Here is a 25,530-nt window from a genome sequence, read left to right as displayed (position 1 = left end):
TACTCACAGAGCTTCAAACAGGACATGTGAAGACAGACAATAATAGGATAGGGTGAGGAAAGAAAAGGGTCAGGGCAAGCTTTAAAGAGAAAGTGATACTTGAATTGAGTTTTAAAAGATGAGAGGATGGAAGAAAAATGGAATTTCTGGTGAAGATAGCAATATAAGTTTCTTGAACTGTCTTAATTCTGTGTTACATACCAGCAGTATTTTTGCTAAGGCTAACCTCCAACTGCAGATGAAAATGAAAAGGAAGGTTTATAGAGACAAAGAAAAGTTTCTTTTCTTTAATAACTCAGAGCCCAAAAGTGATGAGGATAGCATATAAATGTGCATTCTGAAGTATTTTATGACATACATTGTGATGTATAATCACTCGACAGTGAATCACACAATTTCTGTGCCCTCTTTTGGGAGCTTCGAAAGATAGCCTCTTCCTTTGGCCCTCTTCTACCTCATTACGCTTCTCATTTCATGAACACAACCTCATAAAAATAACGATCTTTCTTTTCATATCCCAGTTCAGATGGAGCTGTTACAGAGCAAGCCCTGGCGCTGAGAGTGTTCCTAACAATTTGCATCTAGAAACTTGGACCAGATCTATAATGCATAGATTCAATAGACATTCCTAGATCAGGCCCACCTTAAGTTTCAGTTTCTTACAATTCCTTCAGTGTTTTCTATTTGTAATAAATATTGTTTGTTATATTCTAGGGACTATGTTATGTACTTCAGTGATATTAACCACTAGAATGGACAAAGATCTCCAACCCAGTGGAACTTACATTTTACTAATTGTCAGAACAGCTCTGAAAGATTGTTTCCTTTCTTCCGTATAGACAAAGCATTTATTAAAATTAAGCTTCTACCTAAAGTACTGAGTTTCTTTAATGTGCCTTGTATATAGAAACTGTGTGGAAGAAGACATTCTTTATTTTTGGGGAGAAAGCTTTTCTTTTTTTTTTTTTTTTTTGGTAGCTGAGGGTTCTGTAAGGATAGACCAGTATGATGTGGCATATTTTCCCTAGTTTATCTTGTAAAAAAGATGAAAGTTGGAAAGTACTAAAAATATGGTGGTTTCAGCGACAGATAAGTGGGTGAAGGGAGAAATATTTAAAGACAAGTTATTTGAAGCTTTCCTTGCTTTGTGCTTCAGTGAGGAGAGAGGGAGAAGGCAGCTACCAAAATGACTAAGGCGTCAATTATAGCTTGGGTGTACTTTAAATAGGCAGAATATAGAAGCATAGTAAGAAAGCAGAAGGGCTAAATAGGAAAGAATTCTGTTATGACATTAAAAAATCCTATTTATTAAAAATGTAACAGATTTGAAATAGAGTATTTTCAGTTTTATTTTTTGATTATAGTTCTTATTTGTTCTTTTATAGATGCTGTGCCTACTCTCTCAGAAAATAGTCCATCTGGGGAGACAGATGTGAGTTTGGACAAGAGATCAGATGGTATCCTTACAAATACTATAACAGAAAACCTCTTGGAAACACCTTTAGAAAAGCAATCAGCTGCAGAAGGTCTTAAAACATTGACATTTTTACCAGCATGTTGGTCAAATAAAGAGGAGTTTATCAGCCCCAACTTAAGGGTATCAAAGTCAGATTCTTCTTTCCATAACCAGGCCTCTGTAGAAACACTCTATCTCTCTCCCTCATTCAAAATATTTGACCGAGTGAAGGAGATTGTAATCAACAAGGCCTACCAGAAACCAGCACAATCCAGCATTCAGATGGATGATAAAATCCTCAAGACAACCACACAGGGTGAGTCTACCAAAAAAAAAAAAAAAAAACACAAAACAAAACAAAAAACCTCTTTTGAAGCATTATTTTACTTTTCTCTGCCTTCTGTCTCCTTTTTTGGTTCTCTCCTTTCACTTTTCATCAGTGATATTAAAATGTACATGTCATACACATACTTCTTAGTTAGGAAAGTACCCCTTTTATTAAAGGGCTAATAGATAATTCATCACCGTGGGTTCTGAGTCCTTGGTTGAATATATTACCATAAGTTCTGAGCAATTTTGGTGCAGACCAAATTAGAAGGAACTAGCATGAAGTAAGTGCTTTCTGTTAGACATGTAGGTTACTTATTAAGAGATTATATGAAAAAGAATTGGTTATTATGTATATTGGTGTATACACACACCCCCACATACACATGGGTGTACGTGTGTCCTTTTAAAAAGAGCTGTATACTGATTGCACAAAAGGGGCAGGGGATCTTGTCTTTTTTATATTATATGTTATATTTTTTATATTATAAAGATATAAAAAACATTAAGAAGATTGCAATATTGTTTAGACTGGGTAATAAAGGATAAAGCCAGTTGAGATTTCAGGTTATTGGCTCTCAGTTACTAAAGCCCCCATTATATAATTATGCTTTCTACTTTAAAGTTTACTAGTAAAAGAATAATTTTTTGTTTATGAATTTTTCAAAGACTAAGTAGTAGTTTTATTGGTTCTTACATATAATAGTGCTAACCAACTCATATAAATATAAAGCTTTTTAAATCTATTTATTTTTGTTAGAGACAGGGTCTTGTTCTGTTGCAATCAATGCAATCGTAGCTCACTGCAGCTTCAAACTCCTGGGCTCAAGCAATCCTTCCACCCCTCAGCCTTCCAAGTAGCTAGGACTACAGGTGCATGCCACTACACCTGGCTAATTTTGTGTGTGTGTGTGTGGAGGTGGGGTCTTGCTATGTTGCCCAGGTTGGTCTTGAACTCCTGGCCTCAAATGATCCTCCTGCCTCAGCCTCCCAAAGCTCTGGGATCACAGGCATGATCCACTGTGTCTGGCCAATACAAAGATTTTAATGTGAATCTTTTAAACAGACTCAAACCCAGATCAAAAGTACATATAAATATAAACAATGGAAGTCACCATATTGAAGTTAAAGAAATTTATATTGGTATTAGTGAGGTCAATGAGCAACAAAAGATTTTCCTTGGTGCTCTTTCAAGATTTTTTTGATATTGGATAGCCTAAAGGTAGTAAAACTGATTCTCAGTTTTGTCAACCAATTAACTTTTCTTCTGAGACTGCTGATGTGGAAACCTGTTAGTACTGGTTATAATGGCTCTGATGGCTTATGTGCCTGGCTGTCCCTGGGAAGTTGATACGTTTGGTTCTTTTATTTCATGAATACCACAAAAAGATCATTGAAAATACTTTTTGGTCGCTGTGAGTGTACCAAAATTTAGCAAGAAGTTCCTCTAAAACTGGTTAACAAGGAAAACTTTTTTGTCTGCTTATATTGGTCTAATTCTACTACCAAAAATAATTATTAAATCTAGGAAATTATTAAAAGCTGGTTTGAAGTCATCATCAAACAACCAAGTAGAAAATACATAATAGGTTAAGATCCCAGGGGGAAGGAAATTGAGATGAGTCCCTCAGTCACCTTAGTTTCCCCACCTTGAGTCATTTGCCAATTCTCAGAGCAAGATAATAGAAGCCAAATTAAAATCACAGGCGTAGGCTTTCCACAGTCTCACTGAGCTTGGGAGACATGGTAGGAGTTTGAGCTTTCAAGGTGTCAGGGACTTGAAGGGCCCGTATTCCAGAGGGAGGGAATCACAGAGAAGAAATCCTAAAAATCTTTCTGTCATTTCGAAACATTTGCCTACTGCTAAGCTACATGCGTTCAGGATGAGATGCCAAGAAACTAAATGGGAAGCAGCTTCTAAGAGGCCAGTGAGCTATGCAGAGATTCTGATGATTCTGATGATACAAGGAAACAAATGTCGGAGTTCAGGATATAGCAAATGGGAGAAGCCATGAGAAACACTCCAGGCTTTCCACTGGGACCCCTGATAGGCTATACCCTAGGCCTCAGGACTATACTCTAGGAGTAAGAACAAATCAGAAGTTGAGCAGCCCTCACAAATACCATTAATAAAACCTATCTCACCTAGAGCAAAGTGATTGACTTGTATTCCATCTGCCTTCCAGAAGACAATTCAATCCTTTCCAGAGAGCTCTTAAAATTTTTCATTAAAAATTTTGACTTTCAACAAAAAGTTACCAAGCATACTAGGATATGAAAAAAACGGCCAGAAATATAGGAGAAAAGTAGACAACAGAAACAGATCCACAGTAATCTAGATTCTGAATGTATAAGATAGGTACTTTAAAATTATCATTAATATTAATATGATCAAGAAGACAGGAAAGATGAAGAATTTCATCAGAATACTAGTATCTATTTTAAAAATAAAATGGACCTGGTACAGTGACTCATGCCTGTAATCCCAGCACTTTGGGAGGCTAAGGCAGGGAGATTGCTTTGAGGCTAGGAGTTCAAGATAAGCCTGGGCAACATAGGGAGACCCCATCTCTACAAAAAAAAAAATATATATATATAAGCCAGATGTGGTGGCATGTGCCTATAGTCCTAGCTTCCCTGGAGGCTGAGGCAGGAGGATCACTTGAGCCCAAGAGATTGAGGCTACAGTGAGCCATTATCATGCCACTGCACTTTAGCCTGGGTGACACAGTGAGATCCTGTGTCAAAAAAAAAAAAACAAATGAAAATTGTAGAGCTGAAAAATACAGTAGCTGAAATTAAGATTCTGAGGGTACTCTTCAGTCCTCATAGCCTGGAGTGTCAAAAGAGAGCTCAATTCTGGCAGGGAAGCTGGAAAGTTATGAATGACAATCTAAAACAGAAGGAGACTCAGAAAGGGCAAACCTCATTATCTGTGTATAAACTCTTCCCAAATTCTTGACTGACCACTAAACTATACATATGTATGTACATACATACATACTGGGGTCTGGGGACCCCAGTGAGTCTGACCAGAAAAGAAAATCCTACTGGAAGCCGAAAGAACTGAGATGAGACTTCAGCTTCTGCTTACTGGAGGGCTGACAGTTTGAAAAGGCCAGGCAAGTTATCTTCCAACCAGAACAAAAATCAGTGCTCTTAAGAGGAGTATCACAGAATCCAGACACTTTACAAAGTATCATCCAAATGTCCAGTATAAAATTTTAAAAATCACTAGGCATTTGAAGAAATAGGAAAATATGGGTCATAATGAAGATATTAAGAGTCAGTAGAAACTGACCCTTAGATGACCCAGGTGTTGCAATTAGCAAATTCTAAAAGCAGCTATTACAAATCCATTTAAGAACTTAAAGTACTCACAACGAATGAATAGAAAGGAGCATCTCGGCAGGCAAATAACTGTAAAAAGGAATTAAATGGAAGTTCTGGAGCTGAAAGACAAATAATTAAAATGAAAATTTTACTGGAAGGGCTTAGCAGAAGATTAAAAATGAAAGAAAGAGCAAGTGAATTTGAAAATAGATTAATAGAAATAATCTAATCTGAAAAATGGAAAGAAAAAGATTAAAGAAAAAGAAACAGAGAGGCTCAGTCTTGTGAAACAGTGTCAAGAAGTCTGACATTGATGTAATTGGAGTTCTAAAAGGTGAGGAAAAGACATAGGGTCAGAAAAAATTATTTGAAAAGATAATGCTCAAACCGCTCCAAATGTGTGAAAGAAATAAACTTTCAGATCCAAAACGCTCAATGAATTTCAAACAGAATTAAAGAAAAAAACACTATGTCTGGACACATCATAGTTGGACAGCTGAATTCCAGAGACAAAATCTTGAAAGCAGCAAGAAGAATTATCATATTACATGCAGAGGACCAAGAATATGAATGACACCTGATTTTTCATCATAAGCAGTGTATACCAGGAGACAATGAAAAGTCATCTTGTAAATGTTAAATGACAAAACCTATTAACCCAGAATTCTATATCTAGCAGAACCAAAAAAATGAAGATGAAAACAGGACTTAATTCAAGTGAATAAAAACTGATCATCAGGGAATCCATACTACAAGAAACACCGAAGGAATATTTTCAGCCTAATGAGAAATTACGCTGGTTACCTGAATCTACAGAAAAGAATGATGAGCACTGGAAATGATAAATATGTGGATAAATATAAAATACTATGCATATTTCTTCTTCTAATTAAAAAGTACATGTAACTAAAGCAAAACTTATAATACTGTATTTTGGGGTTTAAAACATATGTAGATATATATTGCAACATAGTACCAAGAATGGAAAGTTCATGGAATTATACCATTGAAAGATTTCTATATTTTACATGAAATAGTACAATATTAACTATGATTAACTCATGATAAGTTAAGCATGCATATTTAATTACACTTGTAAAAAGGAAAGTGGTATAGCCAAAGTCCTGCTGAGGAATTAATATGGAATAGTAAAAATATATTCGATCAACACAAAAGAAGAAAGGAGGGACAAAAACAGACAAATAGAAGGCAGATAGCAAAATAGAAGACCTAAATCCAAGCATTTCAATAATTACATTAAATGGAAGTGGAATAAACTTTCCAATTAAGAGGAAGAGACTTTAGATTGGATAGAAAAGCAAGACTCAACTATATGCTATCTATGAGGGAAGTGCTTTAAATAGAAAGACATAAATTGATTGAAAGTAAAACAATTAAAAAATATGTACTATGCAAGCAGCATAATACAGTGGGAGTGGCTATATTAATACCAGACAAAATTGACTTCAAGACAAGGATTATTACTAAAGAAGGACATTTCATATTGATACATAGGCCAAAACATGAGGGATATATAGCAACTAAACATGTGTATGTACCTAATAAAAGAACTTCAAAAATACATGAAGCAAAAACTGACAGAATTATAGGGAGAAATTACACAAATCTGCAGTTTTAATTTGAGATGTTATTATTCTCAGCAATTGATAGAACTAGGCATAAAAATCCATGAGTATGTAGAAAGTATGAATAACTATTCAAAAACATTAACCTACTTCAAATCTCTAAATCACAACATCCAACCACTGCAGAATACATTATTTTTCTTTTTTTTAACATTCTTTTTCAAGTGCAAAATGAACATTCACCAAGAAAGAACACATACTGCATCATTAAAAACAAAAAGTATTTTGAAATAAAGTGTGGTATGAAAACAAACAAAAGGTAACAATAAATTTCAAAAGATTGAAATCTTTAAAAGGTATGGTCTCTGGCCATGGTAGAATTAAATTAGAAATTGGTAACAATGAAATACATAGAAGAACCCCAAATATTTGGAAATTTAGTGATATGCTTCTAAATAATCTATGAGTCAAAGAAGAAATCCGAAGAGGAATGAGAAAATATTTCAAACAATGATAATGAAAATCAAAAGTGAGATGCATTAAAACTAGTAGGAAATTGCTAGAGGGAAAATTACAGCTTTAAATGCTTATATAAGAAAGGAAGAATGCCTTAAAAATCAGTAATAGAAGGTTCTAACTTAAGATGCTTGGAAAAAAGGAATAAATTAAACCTAAAGTCAGTAAAAGGAAGTAAACAACAAAAATAGGAATAAATGAAATAAAAACAGATTAAAGGTGGCTCTTTAAAAAGGTTAAAATTTATAAACCCCTATTAAGACTGATCAAAAAAAAGATAATAATTACAAATTACCAATTCTAAGAATTAAAGATAGTATATAACTAAAAAACCTATAGATTACCAAAAGATTATGAGAGAGTATTATGAACAACGTTATGGCAATAGATTTGATGCCTTAGTTGAAATGGATAAGACAACTGGCTAAAACTGACCTGAGAAGACCTTTGTGTTTGTCAAATAAGCTGGGGAAAAAAGACGTATAGATACACACATATACACACACACACATATACATATATTATCAAAAACACATCACAGAGAAAACCTCAGTTCCCTATAGTCTTACCAGTGAAGTCTAAGAAAGAAGTAATGATAATCATGTGCCAATTTTTTCAGAAAGTAGAAAAGGAAGGACTACCCAACTCATGTTATGAAGCTAGCATAATCTAATGCCAAAATCTGACAAAGACATTTCAAGAAAAGTAAATTATAGACCAATATTCCTCAAAAATTTACACAAATGTAGAAATCCTTAATAAAATATTAGCAAATCAAATCCAGCAACATAGAAAAATAATAATACATAATGACCAAGTGGGATTTTTCCCAGAATTATAAGGTTGGTTTGACATTTGAAAATCTGTAACCGTAATCTACCATATTAACAGAATCAGATGGAAATGATAAAATTATCTTGATTCATGCAGAAAAGCATTTGGCAAAATTCTACACTCATTTACAATCTTTAAAAAATTTAAGCAAACTATGAATAAGAGGGAACCTCCCTCAAGCTGATAAAGGGTATATATTTTTAAAGGGTATACTTTTTAGGCTAGATATGGTGGCTCACACCTGTAATCCCAGCACTTTGGGAAGCCAAGGCAGGAGGATCAGTTGAGGCCAGGAGTTCAAGATCAGACTGGTCAACATAGCGAGACCCTGTCTCTACAAAAAATTTAAAACATTAGCCAGGCATGGTGGCATGCACCTGTAATCCCAGCTTTTCAGGAGGCTGAGGTAGGAAGGTCACGAGCCCAAGAGTTTGAGGCTGCAGCGAGCTATGATTGCCCCACTGCACCCCAGCCTGGGCAACAGAGCAAGACCCCTGTCTCCAAAATAAATAAATAAATAAAATGTTTTTTAAAAAGCCCTAATATGTACTGCTGACATAATTAATGATAAAAGACTGAATGCATTACCACTCAGATCAGCAACAAAGAAAGGATGGCTGCTGTCACCGCTTTTATTCAACATTGTATTAGAGGTCTTAGGCAGTGCCGTTAGGCCAGAAAAATAAATAAAAGGCATATGTATTGGAAAGGAAGAAATAAAATGTTTTTATTTCAAGATGATAGGATTATCTGTGTGGAAGATCTCAAAGAGTCTGTCAAACAGGCTACTAGACCTAGTAAGCAAGTTTAGCAAGATTTCAGGATACAAAGTTAGCATAAAAAATGTATTGTCCCAACCTGGACAACTGTATTAGTCTGTTTTCACACTGCTATCAATAACTAAGAGTAGGTAATTTATAAAGGAAAGAAGTTTAGTTGACTCACAGTTCCTCATGGCTGGGGAGGCCTCAGGAAACTTAGAATCATGGTGGAAGGAGAAGCAGGCACCTTTTTCACAAGGTGGTAGGAGAGAGAGTGCATGAAGGAGGAACTGTCAAACACTTATAAAACCATCAGATCTCGTGAGAATTCACTCACTATCACGAGAACAGCATGGAGGAAACCACTCCATGATCCAGTCACCTCCCTCCCTTGACACGTGGGGAATACAATTCGAGATGAGATTTGGGTGGGGACACAGAGTCAAACCATACCAACAACATAGGGAGACCCTGTCCCTATTTTAAAATTTTTTCTTTTTTTTTTTTTTTTGAGATGGAGTTTCACTTTGTCACCCAAGCTGGAGTGCAGTTGGGTGATCTCGGCTCACTGCAACCTCTACCTCCTGGATTCAAGTGATTCTCCTGCCTCAGCCTTCTGAGTAGCTGGGATTACAGGCACGCGCCACCATGCCCAGCTAATTTTTGTATTTTTAGTAGAGAAGGGGTTTTGCCATATTGACCAGGCTGGTTGAACTGCACCTGGCCAAAAATTTTTATTTATTTTTTTTTATTTAGCCTGGCATGGTGGTGCACACCTTGTGGTCCCAGCTCCTTGGGAGGCTGAGGTGGGAGGATCGCTTGAGCCCAGGAGTTCAAAGCTGCGGTGAGCTATGATTGCACCACTGGACTCCAGCTTGGGCAACAGAGTGAGACCCTATCTCAAAAAACAAACAACAATAATAAATAATTAGAAATTGAAATTAAAACAGTATCATTTACAGTAGCATTTTTAAAAAACAAAATACTTAACAAAAGACATGTAAGACCTCTGCAGTGAAAACTATGAAACATTTCTGAGAGCAATTAAAGACCTAAATAAGTTGAGAAGATACACAGTGTTCATGGATTGGAAGACTCAGTATTGTTAAGATGTAATTTTTCTCCAAATAGCTCTGCAGATTCAATGCAGTCCCAGAAGGCTTTTTTTTTTTTTTTTGGTAGAAATTGACAAGCTGAATCTTACATTTAAATGTAAATACAAAGTATCTAGAATAGCCAAAACAATCCTGAAAGCAAAAGAACAAAGTTGGAGGACTCCTACTACCTAATTTCAAGTCTTACCATAAAGCTATAGTAATCAAAATAGTGTGATATTGTCTCTACTGTACATATATTTTTGTATTATTTTTATAAATACTTTGAAGCTTTTATAAATGTTGAAATATTGACCTTCTGATTGAAATTTCTTGAACATCAGGTAAGGTGATTGGTTGAATAATAGAACAATATTTTTCTCCAATCATTGCTGTGGTACTTAACTTGCTTATGTAATTGCTTAACTATAATATTTTAACATTGATTTGTAAAAATATATGTGTGTGTGACCAGGCACCGTGGCTCACGCCTGTAATCTCAGCACTTTGGGAGGCCAAGGCAGGAGGATCACTTGAGGTCAGGAGTTCAAGACCAGCCTGGTCAACATACTGAAAGCTTGTGTCTACTAAAAATACAAAAATTAGCCAGGTGTGGTGACATGCCTGTAATCCCAGCTACTGAGGAGGCTGAGGCAGGAGAATCACTTGAACCTGGGAGGCGGAGGTTGCAGTGAGCCCAGATCACGCCACTACACTCCATCCTGGGTGACAGAGTGAGACTGTCTCTGAAAAAATGTGTGTGTGTGTGTGTGTGTGTGTGTGTGTGTATGAGAGAGAGAGAGACAGAGACATTGATAGGTTTAACAACATTTAACAAATTCTTAATAGGGTGAAATACAGTATTTCTCTGTTGATAAATTAAGGCCAAATTATTTCAGAATTGGTCAGAGCATGGCTTGGCTCCATGACAGAGGGCCACAATTTGAAAGTTGCCTAGTTCCTCACAAGAGGCAGCATGAGCCTGATAGGAGAGGATGGCAAAGCTCCCAGTCCTAGAGGGAGATTGGAGAATAAATCGAATGTCCCTGTAAACCTCACCATAAATTCAAGCTAGGCTCCTACTTGGATGAATAGCATAGTTGCTGATAGCACAGGCTCTGGAGTGAGACTGCTTGGGATCATAATCCCAGCCCAACCACTAAATGTGCAACCTTAGGCAAGACACCTGACCTCTTGCAGGTCAGTATCTTCATCTATAGAACAAAGATAATGATGGAACTACCACATTGAGATATTGTGGGGATTTCATAAATTTACAAATGCAAAGTGTGTAGAGTGGAACCTGGTGAATAGGATAAGTGTAATATAAAATTTGCTATTATTTTTCAAGTGTACATATTTTTAATTCCACCTTTAGAACTGCAGAACCTCAGTCCCATCCTAACCCTCAAAATCCTCTCTAGTTTTTTCCAAAAGTACCCAGGAGTTTCTCATTTTATGCTCAGGAACAAATAAATGCCTATCCTTCCAGAAAGGGCATTCCAAGCAAAGGAATAACCAAGCAAAGAGATTCTGGGGAGCTCCAGTTCTCCATCAAGCAGCTGGAGTAGTTTGATCACTAGTACTCCCCAAATTAAACAGTGGACTGATCACCATGTTCTTCAAGCCCTGGGAAGCCTAGCTTCTGCCTCTCTAACCAGCCTGACATTTTCTCAATTTGTCAGATAAACCATCTTGCTTCACCATGGTTGTTCCCTTTGACCAGAACACTCCCGGCCCACCCCTTCCCCTGGTTCACTCCTACTCATCCTTCAGAGGTCAGCTCGAATATCACTTCTTTAAGATTTCCTAACCTCCTAGGGTATTTCAAATCCCCCTAACCATATGCTATCTTAGTACCCTATAATTATCCTCATCACACTGTCATTCTAGTTGACTACATATTTACTAAGTTATTTAATATATTAATATTTCTTCCCAACCGAAATGTCATCTTCATGAAAGAAGAGACTGTGTCTGCCGTTTCTTATTGCATCCCCAGCAGCAAACACAGTAGCTTGCACATAGTCAGTATTCAATATTTAATAAGTGAACCAAAGGCAGCTTAGTAAAGCAGAAGTGGAAAGTGTGCATGAAGAAGTGGTAGAAGAAAACACTGGAAAATTAAGCCAGACAGATGATAGGAGTTATGTGTGCCAGGTTAAGAAATTTAGACTTTAATTTGAAGACAGTGCTGGTCACTAAAGGTCTTAAGCTAGGCTAATGACCTTGTTTTAGGAATGCGAAATGCTGATCTGGCCGGTGAAATTGGAGGTGAGGAACACTTCAAAGGCTGTTGTAGAAAACCAGGTGAGAGGTGTTAGACAATAGAGGGTGAGGTAGAGGGAGATAGCCAGGAGCCTTAGGTGGATCACGATCTGAGAGAGGTGAACTAGAGTCAAGAATCCAGAAAGAAAGAGACTCACTCCATCTGGAAGGCCTGTAAGGAAGGAGGAAAAAGGATGTGTCAGATGTGAGGGAAGGGTTTGTTGTTACTGCTTGTTATTTTTCAAAAATAAGATGTATTGAGCCTTTGTGTGCCACACACTGTGAGTAATGGCCTCAGTTTCTTCTCATCAGAGGTCATATGCCAAGCCTGAGGGATGTGGAGTGGTATAGGGACCATGAAGAGAATGCTTAGGTTTAGAACAGACACCGTAGAGAATGGAAGGAGGAGCTGGCAAGACGCTGGGACAGCGTGATTGGTGCCACCCTAGTGTGCAGAGGCCTGTGGTTTTCTCCAGCGGGACCGAGCAGCTTGGGCACAGGAATGAAAAGGGTGGATATTTAAATCAAAATAGAATTAGGGCAGTGGGTGGCAAACTACAGCCTCTGGGCCAAATCTGGCTCACTGCCTGTTTGGTAAATAAAGTTTTATTAGAATACAACCATGCTAATTTGCTGTTTTTGCGCTGCAACAGGCAGAGTTGAATAACTGCCACAGAGACTATATGTCCCACAAAGCCCAAAATATTTGCTATCTGGTCCTTTACAAAAATGGTTTGCTGACCCCTGGATTACAAGTTAGCAGGTAAGGCAGAATACATGGCAGCAAGGGAGTGGCAAGAAAGTGCTTGAAGGGGTGCAGAATGGGGATCTAGACTGGTTAAGAAAGGAAGCAAAGCCAGGCAGGCGTTGAGAGAGTGGGAGAAAATAAGAGGATTTTCATTGCATCTGTTTTCTCAGTGAGGCCAAAGTATCAATACATTAAAAAGAATGGGAGAGCTGGAAGTAAGCAAGAAGAAAAGTAATTTTGGAAAACAGGTTTCAGAGGAGGGCAGTCCTCAGTGATGACATGTTCTAGGGACTACTCAGAGGAATGGCTGAAGGTCATTGTGGTGAGGAATTCAAGAAACAGTGAGGCCAGGATGGATGGCTAGTCTCCATGGACATTGGCATCACTCAGGGTGATGGAGAATAGAGAAGATAGTGTCTGTGTTCCAGTTTTGTTTTAAGAAGTATTTGTTTATATGAAGGGTCCAGGTCTGGCATTATAACCTTTTCGGAGATAATGAATCAGGAAAATTAAAAAATTCCTGCACGCTCATATTTTAGTGGATCTCAACTATCAGGAAAGTGAAGGCAGCCACCTAATACACCTTAATATTTGTACCAAATGAGAGGGATGTATTTGCTTCTGCAACCTCATTTGATCTTGATACTAAATAACTCTGTTCCTGGAACAGCTCATTTCTTCCCCTCAGTTTAAATTTTAAGTTATTTATCTGTAGCTCAAACTATTCTTTCAAGTTATTAGATACTTGATCATGTACACAAAAAAAGGAGGAGGAAGCTAGTAGATTCTTGGAAGCTAGAAATGGTGGCAGACAGCCTTCATTATATTCTCATAAGCCACAGTTATAGTAAGTATGTTCAGCTACACTGGTCTTGGCTTTCTAATTTTTTTGGAGGAAAAAATTCAGTATTCTACACTTTCTCATATTGGATAGTGGTAGGCATTGTCACTGCCTTCATCCTTTTTTCCTATCCAATTGGCTTTGTTTTTTACCATGGTCTTCACTAGTAGTTGTTCTAGATAACTGTTTTTCAGTCCACCTTTGAAAGTGAAAGAAATCAAACTTAACACACACACACAAGACCTATTAACCATGCACTTTTCCTTTTTGTGTGTAAAAGGCTTCAGAGCCAGAAATTGAGGAAAATGGTAGAAAACAGTTCTGCAAAGTGTCTTGGCAAAGCCTGAGTTACTGGTCAGGCTGGCTCAGAAGCACCGTGCAAAGTAGAGTTGAAGGCAGCCTTCATCATCCCTCCAGAGAGGCAGCCCCAGCAACTCTTGTAGTATACATCTCCTGCCTGCTGTTTCACAGGCAAAAAACCACACCTATTTAATTTTCAAAACTTATACTTTATAAGTAAGTGAGAAAACTCATCTTTAATCCAATTTTCCCAATAAAAATTTAGCATAAATGATTAAGAGTTTTCCTAAGTCTATTATTTTATGTAGCATATTTATAATGACATTAAATTTCCAAATGTTACACTTTTTAAAAATTGAAATCTAATTAACATACCATAAAATGCATCCTTTTAAAATGTATGATTTAGTAGCTTTTAGCGTATTCTCAGTTGTGAAATCATCACCACTAATTCAGAAACACTTTCATCACGGCTAGAAGTCCTACACTCATTAGCAGTCACTCCCCATTCTTCCTTCCCTCTAACTCCCGTCAACCGCAGATCTTGTTGTCTCTATGTATTTGCCTATTCTAAACATTTCATATAAATGGAATCATGTAATATGTGGCCTTTTGTGTCTGGCTTATTTCACTTAGCCTAGTATTTTCAAGATTCATCCATGTTGTAACATATATCAGTACTTCATTGCTTTTTATGGCTAATTCCATTGTAACAAGATATATATAGATACAGATAGATAGATAGAAAAATAGAATATAGTATATAGTGTACCAAAAAGTATATAGTATACCAAAAAGTATATCTATTTCTCTCTCTTCTATAGAGATCTGTCTCTCTTCTATAGAAAGAGAGAGAAATAAAGCTTTCTCTCTTCTACAGAGAGAGAGAAATAGATATGCTTTTGGCTATTACAAATAATTCTGCTACAAACATTTGTGTAAGATGTTACATTTTTTAAGGCTCATTTATTATACACTCTACAAAAGAACAGAGTATAAATGTAGTAAAGGACAAAGGAAACAAAAATGACAGGCATACACATTTACATAGCAAGTATGGACATAACTTGTCAAGATTCTTTAAATACTTCTACTTTTAACATTTAACAGTCAAAATCAGTTTCTACACATAATTTATTATCTCAGCAAGAAGTTTTAGAAGACTCAACCTATGTGATTCAAACTATGACTGTCTTAATGAAAAAAGTTTAATTTTATCCTCTTTGAAAATCTCCAAATTTCTGGAAGCCAAGTAAACCAGATCAGTAACAATTTTTAAAAGATTCAAAGGCTTTTAAGCCTATGACTTCTTAGGAAGTCATAAATGCTTAGAAAAATTATTCAAAGTATGTATTCAGCTTGTAATTACATTAACATGCAAGAAAAAAATCCGTACATCTAATTATCATCAGTAGCCAGTTAATTGCTGGATCTTCCAAAACCAGAGACAAGTCTTCTTAAGAATCAAGGCTTTTCAGACCTCTCCACTAATACACTGCAGTATGCAGACTTTGTTTAACTTCGTTTAACAGAAGAGAAGATCCTTTGAAGTGTAGTGGAAGACAGGCTGACATATTTCTGTGGTCTCTCCTTCTAAGTGTAGACACAGCTTTTGTTGCTGATACCTTGGTCAACAGCCTTTGTGCTTATCAGTTCTTCCTTAGTTCACTGTCCTTCTGACTGAGAAATGTGATGTCCAAACGTTGAAGTTTCTGGACAAGAAAATGGAGAAGGCTCCTAAGATCTATTTTCTGTCTCAAATGAATCATCTTTTTGAAATGCAAATTTCTGCTTAAGTGCTTGAGACGTTAAAGACACCGGATCCCAATAGGAATTTTTTATTTTCCTCTTATGAATGGGTCTGCCACCAGGTGACTGTTCAACTGCACAGAGCTTCACTTCATTTATGTCCTCTAGAACATCCAACATGTTTAGAACATCTTTATTTCTGTGGCTTTTTGGATGATGACTATACTAGCACCTGGGTGCTGTTTGTTCATTTCAGTAGCTGGATTATCTGAGTCACAAATATTATCAATTCCTAGTTGTATGGGAAGAAAACATGGAAGCTAGAGAGAAGAAAACTGAGGAGGAAGTGGTAGTGGAGGAGGAGAAGAAAGCATTGAACTTGGAAACTGATTTTTATTATGTTAAGGCTCATTATACACTCTACAAAGGAACAGAGTATAAATGTAGTAAAGAACAAATATATATGTGTGACTCCCCACTCAGCTGAACAGCCCCTGATGACGGCATTTGTCCCAAACTAATGGGCCCATCATTCAAGCCAAAGGAACTAGAATTTGTAGTATTTTTCAGTTCCTGCATTTCCACAATTGCAGGAATCTGAGAGTGAAGAAAAGTTAGCTCATCTTCAAGGGCACCTATTTTTTTTTAATTGCAGCTTCATTTACAAGCAGATCATTTTTCACTGGTTTGTTGTGTTTTAGAGCAGATGACAGTGGATCCCAAACTAGTTGCAAAGGATGGACACATTCTATTTTCTCTTCATTTTTCCATATACTATTTTGAAATCTGAGAAAACTGGCTTCCTCGACATTTGCCACACACAAAATATCAGCAAAAGATGGAACAATAGATCCAGAATTATCAGAGTCTACAGAGTTCAAGAACTGGATCAACTCAAAACTGTGCCTTCAACAAGGTTCTAACAGAAGCATTTTCTCATTAATATGAACAGTATTCCTAGTTGATCCATAGTCTTTATTTTCCCAAATCAGCAAAACCTGATCTATAGGAACGCCAGAATATTCACTATGAGAGACACTGATGAAGCAAATACAGAAGCCAATTCAAGGAAGCATTGTCAGTTTCCTGGTACCTTTCTCTGAAGCTGGCCTTCCGGCAACTACCAGAATGGCAAATGGAGGGCATTATGAAATCCTGTCTCGGAATCCTCCATTGAAAAGGCACTGATCCTGGTCCAGGAGTACGCAGACATCAACCTGGTGTCTGCTCGCACACCTTGGCTTGCAGGCCACAGGCAGTAACGAAGACCTCACTGAGGGGTGTGAGATCGACCTGGTGCCCAGCCCTGGAACCCCTCGCTCAGCCAGGGTAACTCCCTAGGAGGCATGATTGCCTCCTTCTGTTCCCAGCCAACCTATCACTGGTCCCGAGGACAGGATCACTTAGTGTTACATTTTAAACCATTGAACAAAATCAGAATATTTTAATTTGTATATAGTTAACTTGACAGACATTGTATGTCAGCTAGGAAGACTGAAAGAGGTGAATTGGAGAATGACAAAAACTTCTGTTTTACAGTGAACTATTTAAAGTGTTTAGTTGACCAAAGACCTTCTGCTTACAGAAAGATTTATATCTCTAGCTCATAAGAGTTTTTAATTATTTCTAGAAATTTCTCATTTTATTTTTGCAGCACAGTTCTAAATGCTTTTAAAAATGGAAAGTTTTAATATCACGATTAACTGGTCCAATATTATTTATGAGTATAATAAGTTAAAGTTAACATATCAGCATTTGGAATAATTTTATCAGGGCTATCTTCAAGCAAGCCCAACATTAATTGGTGTGCATATATCACACAATGAGATTTTAAAATACAGTGATTTATTGTAGCTTATTTCGGTTCTGCTGAGTAGACTGTGTGAATGTTAACAAGAGACCCAAATAACTTCTGTAGTGAGCCTGGGCAGGAGAACTAAATGGGCAGTGAGGATGCACCCTGGAGAGCAGCTTGAAGTATGTGTACAGCTGTGGAGTGTTTGGAAACAAAAGTAAATTGGTATGCGGCAATTATAGATGAAGTGGCTTTTTATAAGCAAAAGCATCATGTAGCCTATGACTCAAAGCTGCAAAACTGTAAACAATGATAAGCGATTTCGTCAGCAGTCATAGTCATAAGGCAAAAGAAAGGTGGCTAAATAGTAGAAAGCAGTGGGTCCCAGACTTTAGCATGCCTCAGAAACACCTGGCAGCTTGTTACAACTTAGTTTTCTGGGCCCAACCCCCCAGTTTCTGATTTAGTAGATCTGGGACCCAAGAAATTCATTACTGACAAATTCCCAGGTGATGCTACTGCAGTCACATTTTGAGAACCACTGGCATCAAGTTAAATACCAGGTTTTTTAGTCATAGCATATATATGTGACTAACCTAACTGCGTATCTAAATATATACGATAACATGGGGGCCAGGCTCAGTGGCTCACGCCTGTAATCCCAGCACTTTGGGAGGCCGAAGCGGGTGGATCACGAGGTCAGGAGATTGAGACCATCCTGGCTAACACAGTGAAACCCTGTCTCTACTAAAAATACAAAAAAAAAATTAGCCGGGCATGGTGACGGGCACCTGTAGTCCCAGCTACTCGGCAGGTGGAGGCAGAAGAATGGTGTGAACCCAGGCGCGGAGCTTGCAGTGAGCCGAGATCGCGCCACTGCATTCCAGCCTGGACGACAGAGCGAGACTCCGTCTCAAAAAAAAAAAAAAAAAAGATATTAATATTTGACTCAAATATTATTTCTGTCTTGGCCTACTTAAAATGTTTCTTATTAAGTTATTCTTTCTGACTAGAAGGAACTCAAATTCTATTTCTAGAGTCTTTTCTTAGTACTTTAACAGATATGTTTTGAGTCCTAGAATTTTTTTTTTTTTTTTTTTTTTTGGAGACAGGGTCTCACCCTTTTGCCCAGGTTGGAGTGCCCTGGCATGACTATGGCTCACTGCAGCCTCAAACTCCCAGGCTCAGGTGGTCCTCCCAGTTTAGTATCTCAAGTAGGTGGGACCACAGGTACACGCCACCATGCCCAGCTAATTTTTGTACTTTTTGTAGAGAAGGGGTTTCGCCATGTTGCTCAGGCTGTTCTCAAATTCCTGGGCCCAAGCTATCCTCCCACCTCGACCTCCCAAAGTGCTGGGATTACAGGTGTGAGCCCAGCCGGGTCCTAGAGTCTCATCAAGAATAGATAAGCTCTGTAAAGTGATGCACCAATCTTGCCTCAGATATCCCTACCAAACGGTTATTCAGGCTGTGCATGAGCTCTGAGCATCACTCACCATTATTATTTTCATGTGTGAAGAACCATGACAATGAGAAAGTTTTTTTTTTTAATTAAGTGGGCTAAAATCTGTTTTCTGTAAGTTCTACCTGTTGATCCCAGTTCTAGCTCCTGCAAACTATGAGTAATGGAAGGTATTATTATTAAGATTTTCTGATTGTCTTCAAATAATTAGATATAGCCTCTCATCCTTCTACCATCTCTTTTTGGGTAAAGATTAGCATATCCATCAACCATTTCTTATAGATAAGATGTCAAGTCCCCTCACTGTCCTGGTTACCTGCCTTCTAAATTTTATACTCAAAATTTAACATAATTCTATAATACACTAAAAATAATTCTAATGTAATAGAATTGTGTGGAAGTACAGAATTGTGATTAAGATCATATTCTATGACATCAGAGAAACTTGAATTTGAATCCCATCTTTGCCCTTTTCTAGCCTTGTGGTCTTCGGAAAGATTTTTAGCCTCTTTCAGATTCCTTTGCCTCATATTTAAAACGGGGTTATAAAACCTACTCCATCTGGTGCTAAACAAAGAGAATTTAAAAACAACTATTTGAGGGGGCCAGGCACAGTGGCTCACAGAGGTAATCCCAGCTTCAGGAGGCTGAGGAGTGAGGATCACTTGAGGCCAGGAGTTTGAGACCAGCCTTGCCAATGTAGCAAGACCCCTTCTCTACAAAAAATTCAAGAAAAGAGCCAGGCATTGGTGGCCCACACCTGTAGTCTCAGCTACTAGGAAGGCTGAGGCGGGAGGATCGCTTGAGCCCAGGTTGAGGCTGCAGTGAGTCATGACTGCACCACTGCACTCCAGTCTGGGTGACAGAGCAAGGTCCTGTTTCTAAAAAAAGAAAAACAAAAAAACAGGCATTTGAAAAGTGGTTAAGTCCTTAGACAGGTGAACAATTACCATGAATACCCACCTACCTCTGCAACCTGTGGCAGAGTCTGAAGATTTGTTTTCTGGAGAGGGCAGATGGAAGGTCTCTGAAATGAGGGGTGCTAGGTAGAGTTACAAGTGTGGGCACTGTCACCAAAACCACAGGATGTGATGATATGTAAACCACATGCTGAATGCTGCAGCCCCCTCCCCCTGCTGGCCTCCCAGCACCCTGGTAGCTAGACCTTTACCCTCTAGGTATGAGATAGGACAACTTTTCTCCTAGAACCTAACTGGCCTAGAGGAAAGAACTAAAGGTACTGACGTTAGTGGTTCTCCAACAAATGACTATTCACTGAAGCTCAAAGTTGACAAGTGCCATACACACACTCAAAGTTCCTTTCAACTTTTAATCCTCCACACTTAAACATAAGCAGACAGCAAAGGGTACCAACATCTGAAGAAAAAAAAACACTTCTAATATAAAACATTGAAACGAAAACAAAGAAAAATAATTTTGAGGAAACATACACTATGAAGGGAAAGGAAAACTTTTTCAAAGAAGCTGATTATCCTCAAAGAAATAAGAGAATACAGTATATGAAACAAGAACAAGACATTACAAAAAGAATTTCTGAAAACCAAAAAAAAAGAGCTCTTGGAAATTTAAAAATGTAATAGCAGAAATATAAGAAATCAATGAGAGGATTGGAAGCTAAAGTTGATAAAATCTACATTAAAGTAAAGCAAAAAGACGGAGGTGGGGAAAATGGGAAAGAAAAGAAAATTAGAAGACTAGTCCAAGAGATCTAACCTCTGACAAGAGGAGGTTCTGAAAGAGACAACAGAGAAAACACAGAGGAGAAAATAAGTGATTAAGTCATTTAGAATAATTTTCTGGGGCTGAAGGAAATAGGTTGCCTGATTGAGTTGACCTCAGTGAGTGAAAACAGTCTCACTTCAGGGCACATCACTGAGAAGCTTCCAAACCCTCTGAAACAAAGAGGAAATTCTGTAATGCTTCAGAGATAAAACAGGTTACATGCAATGAAAAAGAATTCGAATGGCTCTAACCCCTGAACAGCAATACTAGAAACAAGAAGACAGTGAAATGTGGCCTTCAAAATTCTGAAAGAAGGATTTCTGACCTAGAATTCTTTAACCAAACTATCGTTAAGCCTAAAAGTAGAGTACAGACATTTTCAGACATGCAGGTTCTCAAAACGTTTACTTCTCATGGCTGTCGTCATTAACATGCCCACTACCATCTTTCCACCTTTTTAATCCAAAGATAGTCTGTCTCGATTAGCCTGACCTAGATTCCTAACTGTTCTTGGCTTTTCTTGACCATGTGCTGATGAAGTTCCTGCTTTCCTTTTCATGTCCCTGCTGCTGCATCGGCTGAGAATATATTTCATCCCCAAAAAAGTTTTGTGATTGGAATTTTTCCTGAGAACTGGAGATAGGCCATGGAAAGCTTTGAAGCAAAAAATAGAAGCTGCCTGCCCTGGCCATAGTTTTTACAGGAGGTCCAATTTAGTTTAGAAGGGACATGAATATGTAAAGCAAAATAAAATAATGTCAAAAAATAAGCCATGTGTTCTCATTAGTAAGCATCAACTCCCCTCTTCTGTGACTTACAATGAAATTTTTTTTAAGTAGCAAGTTCAGAGTTCGTTGCAAAGAGTTTAGAACTGGATTCTACCAATTTGTATCACATAAGTGAATGTAAATAGATATTCCAGGAAGAAGAGAAAAAAGTTCCATGTTTAAGAAAGCTTGGAAGACACTTGAATAAATTACCGAATATTTCTCAGAACTTTAAATGCACTGATGGACACTGTTAATCTCCTTTTGGGAGGCACAGTATGCAACTGCCCAGGTGTATTGACTATGAAGCCTGTTTTTACAGAACATCTTCTAACATCTGAAGGAACACAGTGTTTCTCAGAAAAGTTTGGGAAATAATGATTTAGAATGAAGTGTGGGAGATTTAATATGATTTTGCCAGAAAGGAAGTAAAAACTTTCCCAAATATGTAATTTTATGGAAAAAAAAGGCTTAGAATGCTTTTGACTTCACTTAGTTTCTTGGTGAGGAAAAAAATGATTATATACATGTGCTAAAGCGTTCTAGATTTCAGATGTGTTGGACTTCAGTCTTTCACTATAGAGAGAAAAATATTTGTTTCACTAACTTTCGGGTACTTGTAGTTGGTAGTTCATTTTGCCATAATAATCTCTACAGGAAAAAAAATAAAAAAGTTGAAGGAATCTGTTACAGGTTTCTCACACTTTCTACTTTAAATACCAACTTAAAATGCTGGCAGTCAGTAGAATGGGGTTTAATACTTTTCTGCTCTCTCTGATTAAGTTTAGTGTAAAAATATGTTGGGCAGGGTTTGAGTCAAGATGAGTCAAGATGAATATTGATAATTCTATTTTAGTTTCATTTCCATGGTATTATTGATATATAATACATCTGTAGATTTTCTTAGTTTCCTGCTTTGGGTTTTTTTTAAGCTTATTATGAATAGTTAACATTTAAAATTCTAAGCAGTTTATTTATGTTGAGCCCTTCCAGATAGGCTTTTACATTATAAAATTATTTTAGCGATTACTCTCATTTGTATGTTGCATAAATCTTTTTTCTCTCATTTACACATTTTAGTTTCAACTGCCTCTGAGGGAGCATCTTCCTTTTCTCCTCTATCCATGTCATCTCCTGATTTAGCCTCTCCAGAGAAGTCAGTTCATCTCTTATCCCCGATTCTGGCTGGACCTTCCTTCTGGACTTTGTCCCATCAACAGTTGTCTTCTACCTCCTTTAAAAATGAAGATAAGACAGCCAAGCTGCATCACGCCTTTGCTTCTAGGGGCCCAGTGTCTTCTGATGTAGAGGAAAATGATAGTCTCAATCTTCCAAATAACTCTGATTCTGCTAAAAAGAATATAAATCATATTTCTAGTAGTCACTGGGGAGAGTTTTCCACCCAAAATGTAGACCAGTTCATCCCTCTGTCCTGTTCTGGTTTTCAGTCAACCAAAGACTTCCCCCGGGAACCTGAAGCAAAGAATTCCGTTAGTGTTCTTTTAAGGGAGGTAAAATGTGTGATCGCTAGATTACATGAATATCTGAGCACAGTGATCCAAGAACTTAATGTCATCAATAACCACTTGATGAGCATGAGTCTGAATAGTTCACAAATAAGCCAGTCTTCCCAGGTCCCCCAGTCTTCTGAGGGGAGCTCAGATCAGATCTAATCATCACAATATCTATTTTTGATAGAACTCGTGTGGTTCCACTTCCCCAAGACTTAAGTTAGCATTGTATAAATTCATATTACTATGGCAAAAAGGGGGATGGTTTAATTTTTCCTTATCAGGTTTATTAACAAGTATGTTTCAAACTAATAATTTCATTTGGGTGGTTTATTTTTTAAAAGGGAAAGATGTCACCTTTGATAATTTCAGATTTAGATATTAGTTCATTTGAAACAGAAGAGAATTTCATTCTTTCATGCTCTGTACCTCAAATGGGTTAAGCATTAGTGAAAATTGTGGTAAGACCTCAAATTGCAAATGACTATTCAAGAGCTTTTGGACAAGGAGGCAGGAAGCAGCTCTTTATCTTTCAACTGTATGGAGCTTGTTAACAAGCCTGAGGTGACCTAGGAGGATCGAGTTTGGGGGTATACATTTCACACGTTCTTTTGCAAGTTTTAGGTTCTGCAAACCAAGGGCCAGAAATCTTTTCTTTCTTCCAGATGCTAGTGTTAGGAGTTAAATGGAAATAAGAAGGACATGAGGCAAATGTTTTTATTGTCAATGTATATTGCAAAGTGAATTCAAATGCATCCTTTTATTCTACTTCAGAAAATAAATTTGATATTTTTCATCTTCTGTGTATCTTTTTAATTCATTAAGACAGCCTTTCAAATAGAAATGTCTCAGTTATTTATGGGCAAAACAATCCAGTTTGGGGATTACAGGTCAGTGATTCCCAACCCTGCTGCACACTGGAATCACCGCAGAAGCTTTTCTTTTGTTTTATATTTGTCTGAGAGAATCGTGTAATGGGCTGCATGTGCCCATCACTCAGTTTCAACAATTACCAACTCGAGGCTAAAATAATCCTGATTATTTTGAAGACATACAAAACATTTTTAAAATATACTAATGCCAGGGTCCTGCTCCCAGACAAATTAAAACTGGTTTTCATCGTGCAGACTGGATTAGGAGATAAAGGAATTGTCGGTGAAGAGACCTTAAAGCTGGAAGAATTTGGCGTGGTTGAAGAATGGCAAGAAAGCTGGTGTGGCTGGAGTGAAGTGAGCAAAGGGGAGAGTAGACGGAGTTCAAGGTCATGGAGCAAAGATGACAGATGACATAGGTTCTTAAAAACCACTGTTAGAGACCTGGCATGGTAGCTCATGTCTGTAATCCCAGCACTTTGGGAGGCCGAGGCAGGTGGATCACGAGGTCAGGAGTTCAAGACCAGCCTGGGCAAGATGGTGAAATCGCATCTCTACTAAAAATACAAAAAAAAATTAGCCGGGCATGGTGGCAAGCACCTGTAATCCCAGCTACTCGGGAGGCTAAGGCAGAGAATCGCTTGAACTCGGGAGGTGGAGCTTGCAGTGAGCCAAGATCGTGCCACTGCACTCCAGCCACTGGGCAACAGAGTGAGACTCCATCTCAAAAAAAAAAAAAAAAATTGTTAGAGATTTTGGCTTCTACTCTGTGAAAATAAAAATTAGGATGGGGTTTAGGATATAAAATAATATGTGACCTTTGATTTTTTTTTTTTTTTTGAGATGGAGTCTTGCTTTGTTGCCCATGCTGGAGTGCAATGGTGCGATCTTGGCTCACTGCAACCTCCGCCTCCCGGGTTCAAGCAATTCTCCTGCCTCAGCCTCCCGAGTAGCTGCATTACAGGTGCCCGCCACCACGCCCGGCTAATTTTTGTATTTTTAGTAGTTTCACCATGTTGGGCAGGATGGTCTTGATCCCTTGACCTCGTGATCCGCCCGCCTTGGCCTCCCAAAGTGGTAGGATTACAGGTGTGAGCCACTGTGCCCGGCAACTTTGATTCTAAATGATTGCTCTTGCTTTGGCAGGGGAACTGGTACAAGAACATGGGGTGAGGCAGGTAAGCCAAATAGCAGGCTGTTGCAGGTATCCAGATAAGAGCTGATGATGGCTCAAAGCAGGGTGGGCATAGTGAGGGTGAGTGAGAAGTTATTAGTTCAGGGATTCACTAATGGATTGGACAAAATATTTATAAGATAAAGAAGAGTCAATGACAAATTCAAAGTATTGGACCAAGCAACTGAAATTCAAGATGACCTTGCCATCAACTGAGATGAGGAAGGCTATAGGTAGAGAAAATTTAGAGACATTCAATTTTTGATGTGTTAATTTCAATTATCTGTTAGATAGCCAAGTAGGCACCTGGATGTGAAAGCCGAGTCTGTGAGGGAGTCTAGATTGGAATGGAGGCAGGCAGTTAGGATTTGGTGGTTATTTAAAACTATGAGA

At 37.8% G+C, this 25,530-nt stretch overlaps 1 protein-coding gene and 1 pseudogene across 6 annotated transcripts in view; one reads left to right on the top strand and one right to left on the bottom strand.

Moving 5' to 3' along the window:
• Nucleotides 1-23,891, top strand: part of ENTHD1 (ENTH domain containing 1) — a 152,779-nt gene extending 128,888 nt beyond the window's left edge. For 4 of the 6 annotated variants that reach the window (XM_054470091.1, XM_054470092.1, XM_054470095.1 and 1 more), the window contains 2 exons: nucleotides 1,386-1,772; nucleotides 22,661-23,891. In XM_054470091.1, coding sequence (XP_054326066.1) covers nucleotides 1,386-1,772; nucleotides 22,661-23,253 — 980 coding nt within the window. In that variant the 3' untranslated portion in view covers nucleotides 23,254-23,891. The remainder of the gene's footprint in view (nucleotides 1-1,385; nucleotides 1,773-22,660) is intronic. The other 2 variants (XM_054470093.1, XM_054470094.1) reach the window with 1 other exon arrangement.
• Nucleotides 15,658-16,832, bottom strand: LOC129023644 (mitochondrial fission regulator 2-like; annotated as a pseudogene).
• Nucleotides 23,892-25,530: the final 1,639 nt, after the last annotated feature.

Source organism: Pongo pygmaeus, chromosome 23, assembly GCF_028885625.2.
Source record: "Pongo pygmaeus isolate AG05252 chromosome 23, NHGRI_mPonPyg2-v2.0_pri, whole genome shotgun sequence".
Classification (NCBI taxonomy): Eukaryota; Metazoa; Chordata; class Mammalia; order Primates; family Hominidae; genus Pongo; species Pongo pygmaeus.
This window is presented reverse-complemented; position numbering and strand designations above follow the sequence as displayed.